Here is a 13,287-nt window from a genome sequence, read left to right as displayed (position 1 = left end):
TAAAAAAGCCTTATTTCAGAGAGTACTTCCTGAAAGAGAAAAAGCAGCAATGAGTAACAACTCCTACACCAAGAAATATATTTGAGACATTTTAAAGCAACAGAAGAGCCTAAAACAAAGAAACATAACATTTTTTAAGTATATCAATTCCAGAAAGAGAAGCAACTCAAGGATCCTTCTTTTATAGACCTGAATATACCGAAAAATGTTCCTCTCTAATACAGCCTTTTGATGGACAGGAGGTAAGTTGCATTTAATTAACTTCATCGTAGATTATCTGAAGTAATGCTGTACTTACTGAATTTCAAAATCATTGTTATATTTTAATGATAGATTACTGAAACTGTGCTGGTGAAGAACCTTGAAATGAGTTATGCTGTCATCTTCCTGAATTATTAATATGATTTTTCATTTATTTTCAATTTTTACATTAACAGTAAATGTAATTTTGTTCAACTTAAGGAAGATGTTGAAATGATAAATCATAAGTATATTTAAGAGTCATCACTTGGTTTCAATTAGAATATTTCACAATGTGTACTTTAAAGGCTTTTAAGAAAAGAAAGACCATAGATAATCATGGAATTGAAAGCTTTTTAAATGTTGACTTAAAAGCCAACTGCTTTTCAATATTTATCCAAAAATATATCTGCATGTGCAGAGCACAATCTATATTGGCAATGCCTTTAAAACACATGCATCATGCTTAATTTTTCAACCTTAAGCAAATGAATACAAGTGTTGGTGACATACAAGCAGTTTGAGCCCATTGGAGAGGGTGTTACTCAAAAAATGGTTTGTAACTACAGAATGTATATGACAAAATTTGGGGATGAGGATGGGTGAACTATTAAAAGAAAAAAAAGGATACTAAATTTCATTTACATTATAATTGCTACTATTTAAAAAATCACTGAAGATTTAGTTTTTCTATGTAGTACTCGTCTCATCTGATAGAAATTAATATTCTAGTCACATCAATATTTGGATATGTTAATTAATACAGGTGTTTAAACATATAGAAATATATCCCAAAATCATTTTTCACCTAAATATTTGGCAAACTAGCTGTAATCAGGAAGAAAGGGAGGGAGCGGGAAAGGAAGGGAGGGAGGGAAGAGAGCTGGGAGGGGGAAAACAAACTCATATCAGCAAGTGTTCAAATTATTTTTAAATTATCAACAGCCCATGATGCCACTGACCACACTGCTAACCCCCACAACAGGGCTGACTTAGAGACAGCCCACTCTGCAAAGTGACATTTTTGAAGGAAACTCTTCTTACACCTCTGTATTTCAAGGGGATGCCACAAGGTTCCATTTCTTTGTAGCGACTCTATTTTTAAAATCCCTGGTGTTAGCATTGCATCATGGGTGATTGAAGTTTCACATTGTGGGGGATCCGTGATATATACAATCACTAAACTCCTTTCCATTAGAAATGAACTTTTTTTTTGGTGATGGGAATTAGTTTTTGCATACACATAAAGTTATTGAGTGATGTCTTATTAATAACCACTTGTGTTTAATATTCCCTTTTAAAATTTAATTTGACAAATAATACTTACACTTCTGTATCTCTGTAGAGTGAGGACATGAAAGTTACTATACCAACAATATCTCATTCTCAAGGTGTTGCCTTCTGAGCACCACTACAGCAGTGAGATCTACTTCAAAGACACTTGTAAACACCATCTGGAAGGCTCAGTTTTAGACACACCCAACTGTACATTAGAAACTAGCTCATCTATTGTTCTAAGAGTAAAGTTCTTAATCTGTACACCATGGCACAACACACTGCTGTCTCAAGACCTATGAAATTTATAGAGAACCTAAAACTATGAAGAAGTACTTACCACTTAAAAAAACAAAACACGGTTTAATGGCCAACTAAACAAGTCTTCGTTGACAAGTAGTTTCTGAGGGTCACCTCATCAAGGGTTCCTTCCTTCACTTATCCATCAATTCAGTAAATGTTTACTTTTTTAATAGCTACAACTTACTCAATAGGCTATGGAGATATACCAATAAAAGGGAAAGTTTCTGATCTCAAATGAGAATTACTGTGAATATTCAGTAGTTAACTAGTTATATGGTTCCTTTATTAGTTTTCTAACACATATTTTATAGATTGAAATTGTACTTAATGAGTTAAAATTTATTATTTGATATTATTAATCTGGATTACAAAATATTTAAATAGAATGAAGATGATTAAAAAGTGGCAAAGTAAATTGTAAGATTCAACATTCAGAATGGCCTTTTCCCAATTAGTCCTAATCAAGGAATGATTATTATAGGAGAAATAGCTACCCAATTTTAGGGAAAAAAAATCATAAAGTTTATTCCTCAGTGAGAAGAGAGATGGGCAGGGAAAAAGAAATGAGTAAGTTTGCCAGTACAAATTACAACACTCCATACCACTTTCATCGGTTAGTACAAATTGTTATTAATACCTAGGAAATGTATTTATTAATAAATATTAAGACACATATGTTGACTCTACAATATAAAGTACTCCCAAAATTAGAATCCACTGCATGCTAAGTATGAGAATGCTAACATTTATTTTTCAGCCAACGGTTTTATTCCTCCTAATATTCGCAACTGTTTTACAGTTTCCAAGTGTCACGCCCACCAACTATAAGATGACCACCTCTCACAATCAAGCTCAACCTGGCTCTTCTAATAGCTCATACCCAGATGAATACAAAATTGCAGCCCTTGTCTTCTACAGCTGTATCTTCATAATTGGAGTATTTGTTAATGTCACTGCCTTATGGGTTTTCAGTTGTTCCACCAAGAAAAGAACCACTGTAACCATCTATATGATGAATGTGGCATTGCTGGACCTAATATTTATAATGAGTTTACCTTTTCGAATGTTTTATTATGCAAAAGGTGAATGGCCATTTGGCGAACACTTCTGCAAGATTCTCGGGGCACTCACAATGTTTTATCCGAGTATTGCCCTATGGCTTCTTGCTTTTATTAGTGCTGACAGATACATGGCCATTGTGCAGCCGAAATATGCCAAAGAACTTAAAAAAACATTCAAAGCCGTGCTAGCATGTGTGGGAGTCTGGATAATGACCCTGATAACCAACATCCCACTCCTCCTGCTCTATGAAGACCCTGATAAAGCCTCCAGCCCTGCCACCTGCCTCAAGATTTCTGACATCGTCCACTTAAAAGCTATTAACATATTGAACTTCACTCGACTTATATTTTTTTTCTTGATTCCTCTGTTCATCATGATTGGGTGCTACTTGGTCATTATTCATAGTCTCCTCCATGGTAGGACATCGAAGCTCAAACCAAAAGTCAAGGAGAAGTCTATTAGGATCATCATCACACTCCTGGTGCAGGTGATCGTCTGCTTCATGCCTTTCCACATCTGTTTTGCTTTCCTGATGTTGGAAGGGGATGAGAACAGTTACAATCCCTGGGGAGCCTTTACCACCTTCCTGATGAACCTCAGTACCTGTCTGGATGTGATTCTCTACTACATTGTTTCAAAACAATTTCAGGCTCGAGTCATTAGTGTCATGCTATACCGCAATTACCTTCGGAGCGTGCGCAGGAAAAGCTTCCGATCAGCTAGTTTGCGGTCACTAAGCAACATAAATAGTGACATGTTATGAGCAGTAAGTTTTTTGTCTTCAACCTCCTTAAATTCACTTTACTAATTACCCTAGAGTCAGTGGACATTTTGTATATTATAAAGTCCCTTCTTTCCTGAAAAAAAAAAAAAAATAAACCTAAAAACTCTTTTGTGTGATCGTATTGTGGCAACATAATTAAATATTCTAAAGTATACTAATACATTAATTATTTTTATTTTTAAAACTTATATAGAACATTTTCATGAAGTACTAGGAGAAAACATCCAATATGTGTTTCATATTCAAGCCTTATCTAAATATACTAGTATAGTTGACTTAGCTTTTTGGATTTAATTCTATGTGCAAGTGAATCATGATGTCAAGGCAGTAGGCAAAGAAAATCCAGCTACTGTTCAAAATAATTTGATGAAAGTGTTTTCCATCTAGATATAGCTCCCTTTGGTTTAATTTATACTCAGGATTGGTGGTCCAAACACAACATTTTTTTGTTTGAAGTTAAACTTCCAGGATCTTACAAAAACAACTATGTTCATCTCATCACTGTTATTTGCTGCAGAGCAAAATTAGTGGGAGCAAGCATTTGAGTGAGCCTGTGGAGAACATGGCCATCAGCCCTTCTCTACTCTGAATTCATTTTCTTTTGGAAACAGGCTAACGTCATCCAATAAACACTTATTGAGAGCCTACCAAGCACCAGACTGTACTTAAGACCAATGGGGGAAACCTAACCCAAGACCCTATTTCTGACCAATAATCCAAGTTTTTTCCTGTGACATGTTTCTGCTATATGGTAAAATATCTTTCTCCAATATAAAGAGTTGCTCTTCCTATGTGATTAAACATCACATTACAAAAGAGATTGAATTTTTTTTTCCAGGTCATATGTCACAGTATAAAATGCACTAGTCAAGGACCTTGCCATTTAATTTTCCCTAATAAAGTAATAAACAAAGTAACTTCTCCATTTAAAAAGAAATGGAAATCCTATATAATAAAAGGGTAATATGCAAATCAACAAAACAATGGAATGACCAGTCACTATGATGTGCACTGACCACCAGGGGGCAGATGCTCAACGCAGGAGCTGCCCCTTGGTGGTCAGTGTGCCCCCACAGGGAGAGCGCCACTCAGCCAGAAGTCCAGAAGCCCAGAAGCTGGGCTCCCAGCTGGAGAGTGCAGCGGCAGTGGCGGGAGCCTCTCCTGCCTCCGCGGCAGCACTAAGGATGTCCGACTGCCAGCTTAGGCCCACTCCCCTAAGCCATCAGTCAGTTGGACATCCCCAGAGAGCTCCCGTACTTCGAGAGGGCACAGGCCCAAATCTTGTGCACCAGAGCCTCTATTGAACTATATAATCTGTAAAGCCTATATTCTAAATATGTACCCAAATGAGTTAATTATAACTTCCTCTCTGTTAAATCACTTTTATTATTCTTAACATAATCATCTCCCAATAGGACTTAAAATCAAATCAATGCTTTGGTTATCACTTGATTTCTATAATTAACATGGATAAATTAATATTCTTAAAAAATAAACACAAAGGAGCCTAAAACAGCATTTTAGTACAAGAAGATCCCTTAAATCATCGGTTCTCAACCTGTGGGTCGTGACCCCTTTGGCCAGGGGTCCTCAAACTATGGCCAGCAGGCCACATGCAAATACAAATATTGTATTTGTTCCTGTTTTGTTTTTTTACTTCAAAATAAGATATGTGCAGTGTGCATAGGAATTTGTTCATAGTTTTTTTTTAAACTATAGTCCGGCCCTCCAACGGTCTGAGGGACAGTGAACTGGCCCCCTATTTAAAAAGTTTGAGGACCCCTGCCTTTGGCGGTTAAACGACCCTTTCACAGGGGTCACCTAAGACCATCCTGCATATCAGATATTTACTTTACAATTCATAACAGTAGCAACATTACAGTTATGAAGTAGCAACGAAAATAATTTTATGGTTAGGTCACAACATGAGGAACTGTATTTAAAGGGCCAGAAGGTTGAGAACCACTGCCTTAGATGATCTGTTGTTTTAAATGTAAAGAAACTAAGGTCCTAAGAGGATTATAAAGCAAATTCAGTTCTCTTTTCATGTTAATCACCAGTTGTTTTTTTTTAAATAATAAGAAGGAAACAAGCTTATGGGATGTAAAAATTCCCATAGCTACATAAGCTAAAGGAGTCAAGATCATACTGAGATGTAGTTTCTCAACAAAGAGAAAACTGCTTGAAGTTTTTAGTTTGAATAGTCATGTAAGCAAGATACTTTAATAAATATCTTTAAACAAATAAATACTTCTAAAACAATGGAAATAACTCCTGTTTATGTAGAGTTATGGTACGCAAATACAGTCATAAATACTCTTAAACTACATGGATTAATCTGCTCTTATGTAATTTATTAAATGGCAAGTTCTCTATAATAGCTTTTCTTAATTTGAGAGCACAAAACACAACAAAAGGCTTTGTTACCACAAAGACAACGAAGTGAAAATGTATGTCATGGTTCTCACAATACAATTATAAATAATCTAAACCAATTAATTAAAAATAATTTTACTCAGCATTGTAATTAGATACATTTAAACAGGATATATAAAAAGCCAAAATTCCACTTCTCTGGAGGGATTTGATTCTGGGAAACAATGTAACATTCACATGTAAATACTAACAATTAAAAAATAATCTACACTAATAAAAGGGAAACATGGTAATTGGCGTACGACCGCTACCCTTTTCATTGGCTAATCAGCGAGATATGCAAATTAACTGTCAGCCAAGATGGCGGCCGGCAGCCAGGCAGCTTGAAACTAACATGAGGCTTGCTTGCCTCAGTGACAGAGGATCGTTGGAGGAAACCAACGTTCCCCGCCTGCGGCTGCAGGCCTCTGAGCGGGCAGTTTAAGAAACATTGTAAAAAATACTGCCGGACTTCAGCCAGCAGATTCGCAACATTGTAAGCAAAGGCCAGAAACCTACTTTCAGCGCGGAGGCCTAAGAGCTGGAGCCAAGCCTCAAGGTAAAGCTGGCCCAGAATAAAAAAAGAAAAAAGGAAAAAAGGAGCGGTTGGGAACTTCAGTCACTCCCAGCCTGAAAACAGCCCTCAGCCCCTCACCCAGACTGGCCAGGCACCCCAGTGGGGACCCCCACCCTAATCCAGGACACCCTTCAGGGCAAACCAGCTGGCCCCATCCATGCACCAGGCCTCTACCCTATACAGTAGAAGGGTAATATGAATCCCGGCACCGGGATCGGCGTGACGGGGGAAGCACCCAAACCCCCTGATCGCCCTGCGGCTGTGTGTGTGACAGGGGGCGGGGCCCCAACCCCCTGAGCAGCCCTGCTCTGTGCCTGATAGGGGGGAGCTCCCCAACCGCCCCCCACGGGCCCTGCTCTGTGTGTGACGGGGTAGAGCCATAACCTCCCCATCGGCCCTGCCCTGAGTGTGAGAGTGGCAGCGCCCCAACCCCCTGATCGGCCCTGCTCTGTGGGTGATAGAGGGCGGTGCCCCAACCCCCTAATGGGCCCTGCTCTGTGTGTGACAGGGGCAGCGCCCCAACCCCCTGATTGGCCCTACTCTGTGGGTGATAGAGGGCGGTGCCCCAACCCCCTGATGGGCTCTGCTCTGTGTGTGATGGGGGCAGCACCCCAACCCCTGGATTGGCCCTGCTCTGTGCGTGACAGGGGGTGGCGCTGCAACCTCCCCATCGACCCTGCCTTGAGTGTGACCGGGGGCGGTGCCCCAACCCACCAATTGGCCCTACCCTGAGCGTGACTGAGGGTGGCATCACAACCTCCCAATCTGCCCTGCTCTGTGCATGACGGGGCGGTGCCCCAACTCCCCAATTGACCCTGCTCTGAGCCCGACCAGGGGCTGCACCTAGGGATTGGGCCCTCTGCCACCCGGGAGCAGGACTAAGCCAGCAGGTCGTTATCTCCCAAGGGGTCCCAGACTGTGAGAGGGCACAGGCCAGGCTGAGTGCACAAATTTTTGTGCACCGGGCCTCTAGTAGGTATATAAGGACAAATGTTCGATAGGCATGGGTTACTGGAAGTTCCCAATATTTATAGCTTTTGGAATGTACCTATCTTTAATGTCAAAACCTTAATGGCTACTTTTTCTGAATATGACTCTAAAAAGATCAGGAAAGTAATATGGACTGGAAATAGAGTGTTGGGAAACAAAACCACAGACATTAACTGTAGTTGAAGTCATGGCAGTGGACAAGACAGCCCAGAGGAAGCACTTGAAATAAACTTGAGAAAGGAGCGTAGACAGTAAATAAGGTCAAAAAGGACCAGGAGAGCGTAGTATGCTAGGACTCAAGGGGGCAGTTATTTTATTAAATAAGGAGAGGTCAAAAGTATTTAATATGCTATTGAAAGGTCAAAGACAACTGAAAATAAGTCACTGGCTTTAGAAATTAGTTGGATACTGGTGAAATTTATTAGAGAAATTTTAAAAGTGGTAAGGTTAAAAAAAAGGGGGGAGAGAGAGAATTAAATCCGAAGTCAAGAATTATAGAAAGGGCAGATAAATTTGACATTGATGGCCAAAAAAAAAAAAAAAAAGGTAACAAGATATTATGTGAAAAACCCTGCAAATTATAAAGCATGTTGACCAAAAAAAGAGAGAAGTTTCCTTTCCTGAGTTTGTGAAGCCTTGCTCTCATCAAATAAAAGATATATTTACAAAATGCAAAGTTTATTTATTTTTTAAAAATATGTTCTTATTGATTGTTAGAGAAAGAGGAGGCAGAGGAATAGGGAGACAGAAACATCATCCATCAGATGCCTCCTGCACACCCCCTACTGGGGATCAAGCCCGCAACCCAGGCATGTGGACTTACTGCGACTCAAACAAGCGACCTCTTGGTTTCTGGGTAAACGCTCAATTGCTGAGCCACACCGGCCAGAGTCACTTTATTGAATTAAAGATTTATGTTCCAAGAAGTCTGAGAAAGCTTCAAGATTCTAAAATGCCATACTCTCATGTTTCATGATTTGAAAAGGAAAAAGAAATACACTCATCATTCAGGGGAATGGATGAATTAACATTTATAGTAATTTCTTTCAAAGGGGATCCTATAACTTTTGAATTTACTCAAATTTGCAACTTTTGCTATGAACCAAGATTTAAATATTCCTGCTTTAAGAATAAATAAAAATATTCCCAACTTCAAAACTGAATAAATCCTCCTTATAAGAACCAGTTAACAGAATTTCATAAAGAAATAAATGTCATTCATACAAAAAAATAACTGTCATTCAACTCTGTGCAATAGGAAAAAAGGTCATCAAACAAGGGGACAATCTTATCCCATTTTAAACACGAGTTAAAAGCTATATTACTATCCATGCCCAAAGTTTATTCTGAGACAAACTCACATGATACGTATATACTATTCTATATAACTCAGTAGGCCTTATAACTAAAAATAACTGGCCTGGATGAGAAATGTTTGAGAAAAACCTATGATTCAGTAATGTTGCTGCTTTCCTGAATCAATATGAAATCATTCCTGATAACTACACTTTTTTCCACAATAGCAGAATAGTCAACTTAAACTTCTCAGTCTCATTACAATTATAATCTGTGGACCTCAACAAAAACTGCATGATAATTATGACACAAGATTTTGTCTCCAATTATTATTCAGAATCATACATTATTAACAATATTCATGCACACTATAAGTAAATCTCATAAAGGACAGCCACAATGTAAATTAACAATGTAAGTGTGAAAGCTATTAGATTATTAACTGCATTTTTAAAATAGAGATCCAAAGTGAACTTGAGTCAAAATACAAACAATCATCTAATAGTTCTCAAAAACACAAATTCAAAATTAAAATAAGGCTGAAGTTAGTACACACAGAACTTTAAATATCTGGTATCTTAATTTCAAAGTATCTCTCAAATGCAGTCTCCAATATATAATTCAGAGATGCTTTAAGGTCACTTATAAGTGCTAACAACTCTGCTCCTAGACCCTAAATCCTATTAATAAAAGCTCAGTGACTAAATGGCGGAACGACCAGAACGATCGCTTGACCAGTTGCTATGACGCACAGTGACCACAATGGGAGTGCCACTCAGCTGATCAGGATGAGCAGCTCCTCCTGCTGCTGCCGCTTGGCTGACCAGGATGAGTGGCGCTCCCACAGCAAAAGCAGCTGCTCAGCTGATGGATGAGCAGCTGCTCTCACAGTGGGATCAGCCACTCAGAGCGCAGGTCCACAGCTGCTCAGCTGACTGGGATGAGTGGTGCTCCCACAATGGGCCAATCCCCGCTGGCCACGCCCCCAACCAGTGCATGAATCCTGTGCACCAGGCCTTTAGTATTTCATAAACTAATACATGATTTTTTGTTTTGTTGTTAAAAGAAGATCAATACCATATGAAAGCATATACACTCTGAGTTAGATTGATTATTGCAAATTGGCTAAAAATAACTTATATACTGACTTTGTTTTATCTTTGGTGGAAGTATTAAACAATATCAATTTTTAAAAACATCATTCTTCAGAAGCTTAACTTAAGATAAATTAATTTTTGCCTAATCTAATCTAATTAATTAAACTTTGTATTTTTTGTTTAATTAGTTCACAAAACTACACAGACAAAATTTCACTATAAAATAAACACATAAAACTAATTCTATCTTCAGAATTAGAACAGGAAATTCATTAAAAATTCCCTAAAACATGGGACTTCAAAGCTGAAAAAGAGCGAATGTAAAATAAATTTTGTTTCAAGAACATAATGAGAATATAAGTATACACTGGATTTTTTAATACCTAAAATCAATTCTACTGTCTCTAAAAGTTTAAAATATGCTTTTAATGTACTTTCATGTACAATACTACTTTAAATCAGATTTAATTAGTTACAAAATAAGCTAGTCTTTGAGAGTTACTTACAATCCAGAAGGCAAATTCCTGGATGCAGTGATACCAAAGGAATACCACATAGCTTCAACGAGGACGAAGTCAACCAAGGCTGACAAAACCCAGGAACCCAGCAAAAAGGACTAAAAATAAAACAAAGCATTATATAGAGGAGTCTTCTAAAAATAAATTAACATTTACTTAATTAGAACCAGTTCAAATATATAACATATATATATACATATATATATATAGTCTTTTCTAATAAAAACAAACTTAAATATTCATATATATACATATATATATATGACTATCTATACTACTGCAAATTGTCCAGGACACCATCACAGTAATAGTAACGACTGAACAGCAGGCTGGCAGGCTGCGTGGGGCAACAAGGCCGGCAGGAGGGTTAGTGAGGGGCAACCAAATGACTGAACAGCAGGCTGCGTGGGGTGACCAGGCCGGCAGGGGGATTAGTAAGGGACAACCAAATGACTGAACAGCAGGCTGCGCGGGGCGACCAGGCCAGCAGGGGGTAATTGGGGGTGACCAGGCCAGCGGGAGGGGGCAGTTGGGTGCAACCACGCCAGCAGAAGGGGCAGTGAGGGGGAGGCGACCATGCCAGCAGGGGGGGGGGGAGTGGAGCAGTTGGGGGCAACCAAGCCAGCAGAGGGGGACGGTAAGGGGAGACCAGGCTGGTGCAAGGGGGCAGTTAGGGGCAACCAGGCCAGTGGGGGTGGGGGCAGTTAGGGGCAATCAGGCTGGCAGGCGGAGGCAGTTAAGGGTGATCAGGCTGGCAGGGGGGGCAATTAGGAGCAATCAGGAAGGCAGGCAGGTGAGCAGTTAGAAGCCAGCGGTCCTGGATTGTAAAAGGGATCCCGGATTGGAGAGGGTGCAGGCTGGGCTAAGGGGACCCTCCCACCAATACACAGATTTCATGCACTGGGCCTCTAGTGTATATATATATATAATCAAAATGAGAGAATAAAACTATATTGGCCAAACACATTAATAGGATGATTTAACAAGTAACACACAAACCATTAAGCAAAATAAGTAATGAGAATTTTATTAAAGTCAAAATCCTAATAAAAATTGTTAGTACCCACTCATACCTGACATTATGACCTATTACCATCATCATTATTTTATTATGCTAGTGACTTAAATTTAAATTTTTCTTTGGTTAATGTCCCTGTTCCAATTCAGATAAAGGATCATGCAATTAAAAGATCATTGTTAATAATAACAAAATAAAAGTATTTAAATATAATAGAAAACAAAAAATGTTCTTCTATAACCTAACAGCAAAGAGAAAATACATAAGAACTTACTGCAAATTTTCTGCTTCCATATCTTCTTTCAAATATCCTAAAATTATAAATAAGCAGACTACTGCAGAAACTATCTTTCAAATCAAGGCAAATTATTCTTCCACATATTAGCCTCCAAATCTAGATGGGGATTTAAAAAAGAACAATAAAGAGTGAGATCTGTTCAGGTTGCTCCTTAGCAAATTTGTTACATTTACTTTATACTGCTTATTTTTAAAACTCTAAGCAAAATAATGATGCATACAGAAAAGGAAAACACATATATACTTTTCCTAAGAAATGAGTTCTACTGTCTCCTGCTAAAATTCTTTTCATATAATGGCACAAAGGGTACTTAAAATTTTTTGATTATTATAATAAGTAAAATTTATTCTCATTAAGAAAACAGAAAATTTCCTGTTAAACATCTTAAGACTATGTTTCGTACAATAAAAAAAAAATTTATATATGTGAGCTAGAATGAAAGGCTAATGTTCGTTTTTATGCTATTTAATAAAACAGGTGTAACTAAAAAGCTATTTAGGGATAAACTCAATAATATCCATTTCTAAGCTTAATTTTAATGCTCAACCTACTTCATACCAACCCACATACAAGGCAAATTATGGCAACTGTTGCTAAATATTACTAGGTTTAAATTTTTTTTTAAAGTTAACTTTTAATTTACGTAAATCAATTTCTCCTTGTGTGAAAAATATATAAGGAACTATACAAAGAAGAAAGAACAACTCAAAGGCTTATTTGAGACTTAAATATTTTCCAGATATTTAAAGATAATCCCAATGACATTTGTAAAACATTCTGATATTATTCACCTTTCACAATTACCTTATAAGATAGGTACAAAAAATATTAACCTTTTCTTTTGTATTGTTTTTATTTTGGTAAAATTACATAAAATGAAATTTATCATTTTAACTATTTTTAGATGTATAATTCAGTGGCATTAAGAACATTCATAATGTTGTATCCCCAATCACCACTATTTCCTGAATTTTTCACAATCCCAAACAGAAACTGTATCCATTAAACAATAACTCCCCATTCTCCCCTCCCCTCAGCCCCTGATAACCATTATTCTACTTTATGTCTCTAAGAATTTGACTATTCTAGGTACCTCATATAAGTGGAATCATACAATATTTGTCCTTTGTTGTCTGGCTTAGTTACTTTACTTAGCATTATGTCTTCAAGGTTCATGTTAAAGCATGTATTAGAGCTTCATTACTTTGAATAGCTAAATAATATTACATTGTATGTCTGCACTACATTTTTAAAATCCATTCATCTATTAATGGACATTTGAATTGCTTCTACCTTTAGGCTATTGTGAGGAATGCTATTATGAACACTGGTAAGATTAACTATTTTAAAATAAGAAGAATATGCACAGAGAAAGTGTTTTACTTGTCTAAGGCATATGACCTTGCCAAAAGAA

At 37.7% G+C, this 13,287-nt stretch overlaps 2 protein-coding genes across 2 annotated transcripts in view; one reads left to right on the top strand and one right to left on the bottom strand.

The window, feature by feature from the left end:
- The window catches only part of UBAC2 (UBA domain containing 2), a 146,912-nt gene that overhangs the window by 94,379 nt on the left and 39,246 nt on the right, over positions 1-13,287 (bottom strand). The window contains 2 exon segments of the mRNA XM_059685029.1: positions 10,546-10,655; positions 11,850-11,969. Of these exon segments, the coding sequence (XP_059541012.1) occupies positions 10,546-10,655; positions 11,850-11,969 (230 nt within the window).
- On the top strand, positions 36-3,749 carry GPR18 (G protein-coupled receptor 18). Its single transcript, XM_059685024.1, has 2 exons — positions 36-242; positions 2,618-3,749. The coding sequence occupies exon 2, from the start codon at positions 2,648-2,650 to the stop codon at positions 3,641-3,643; it is 996 nt and encodes a 331-aa protein (XP_059541007.1). The 5' UTR covers positions 36-242; positions 2,618-2,647; the 3' UTR covers positions 3,644-3,749.

Source organism: Myotis daubentonii, chromosome 2 (genome assembly GCF_963259705.1).
Source record: "Myotis daubentonii chromosome 2, mMyoDau2.1, whole genome shotgun sequence".
Classification (NCBI taxonomy): domain Eukaryota; kingdom Metazoa; phylum Chordata; class Mammalia; order Chiroptera; family Vespertilionidae; genus Myotis; species Myotis daubentonii.
Note: the sequence above shows the minus strand (reverse complement) of the source record. Positions and strands in the feature narration are given on the sequence as shown.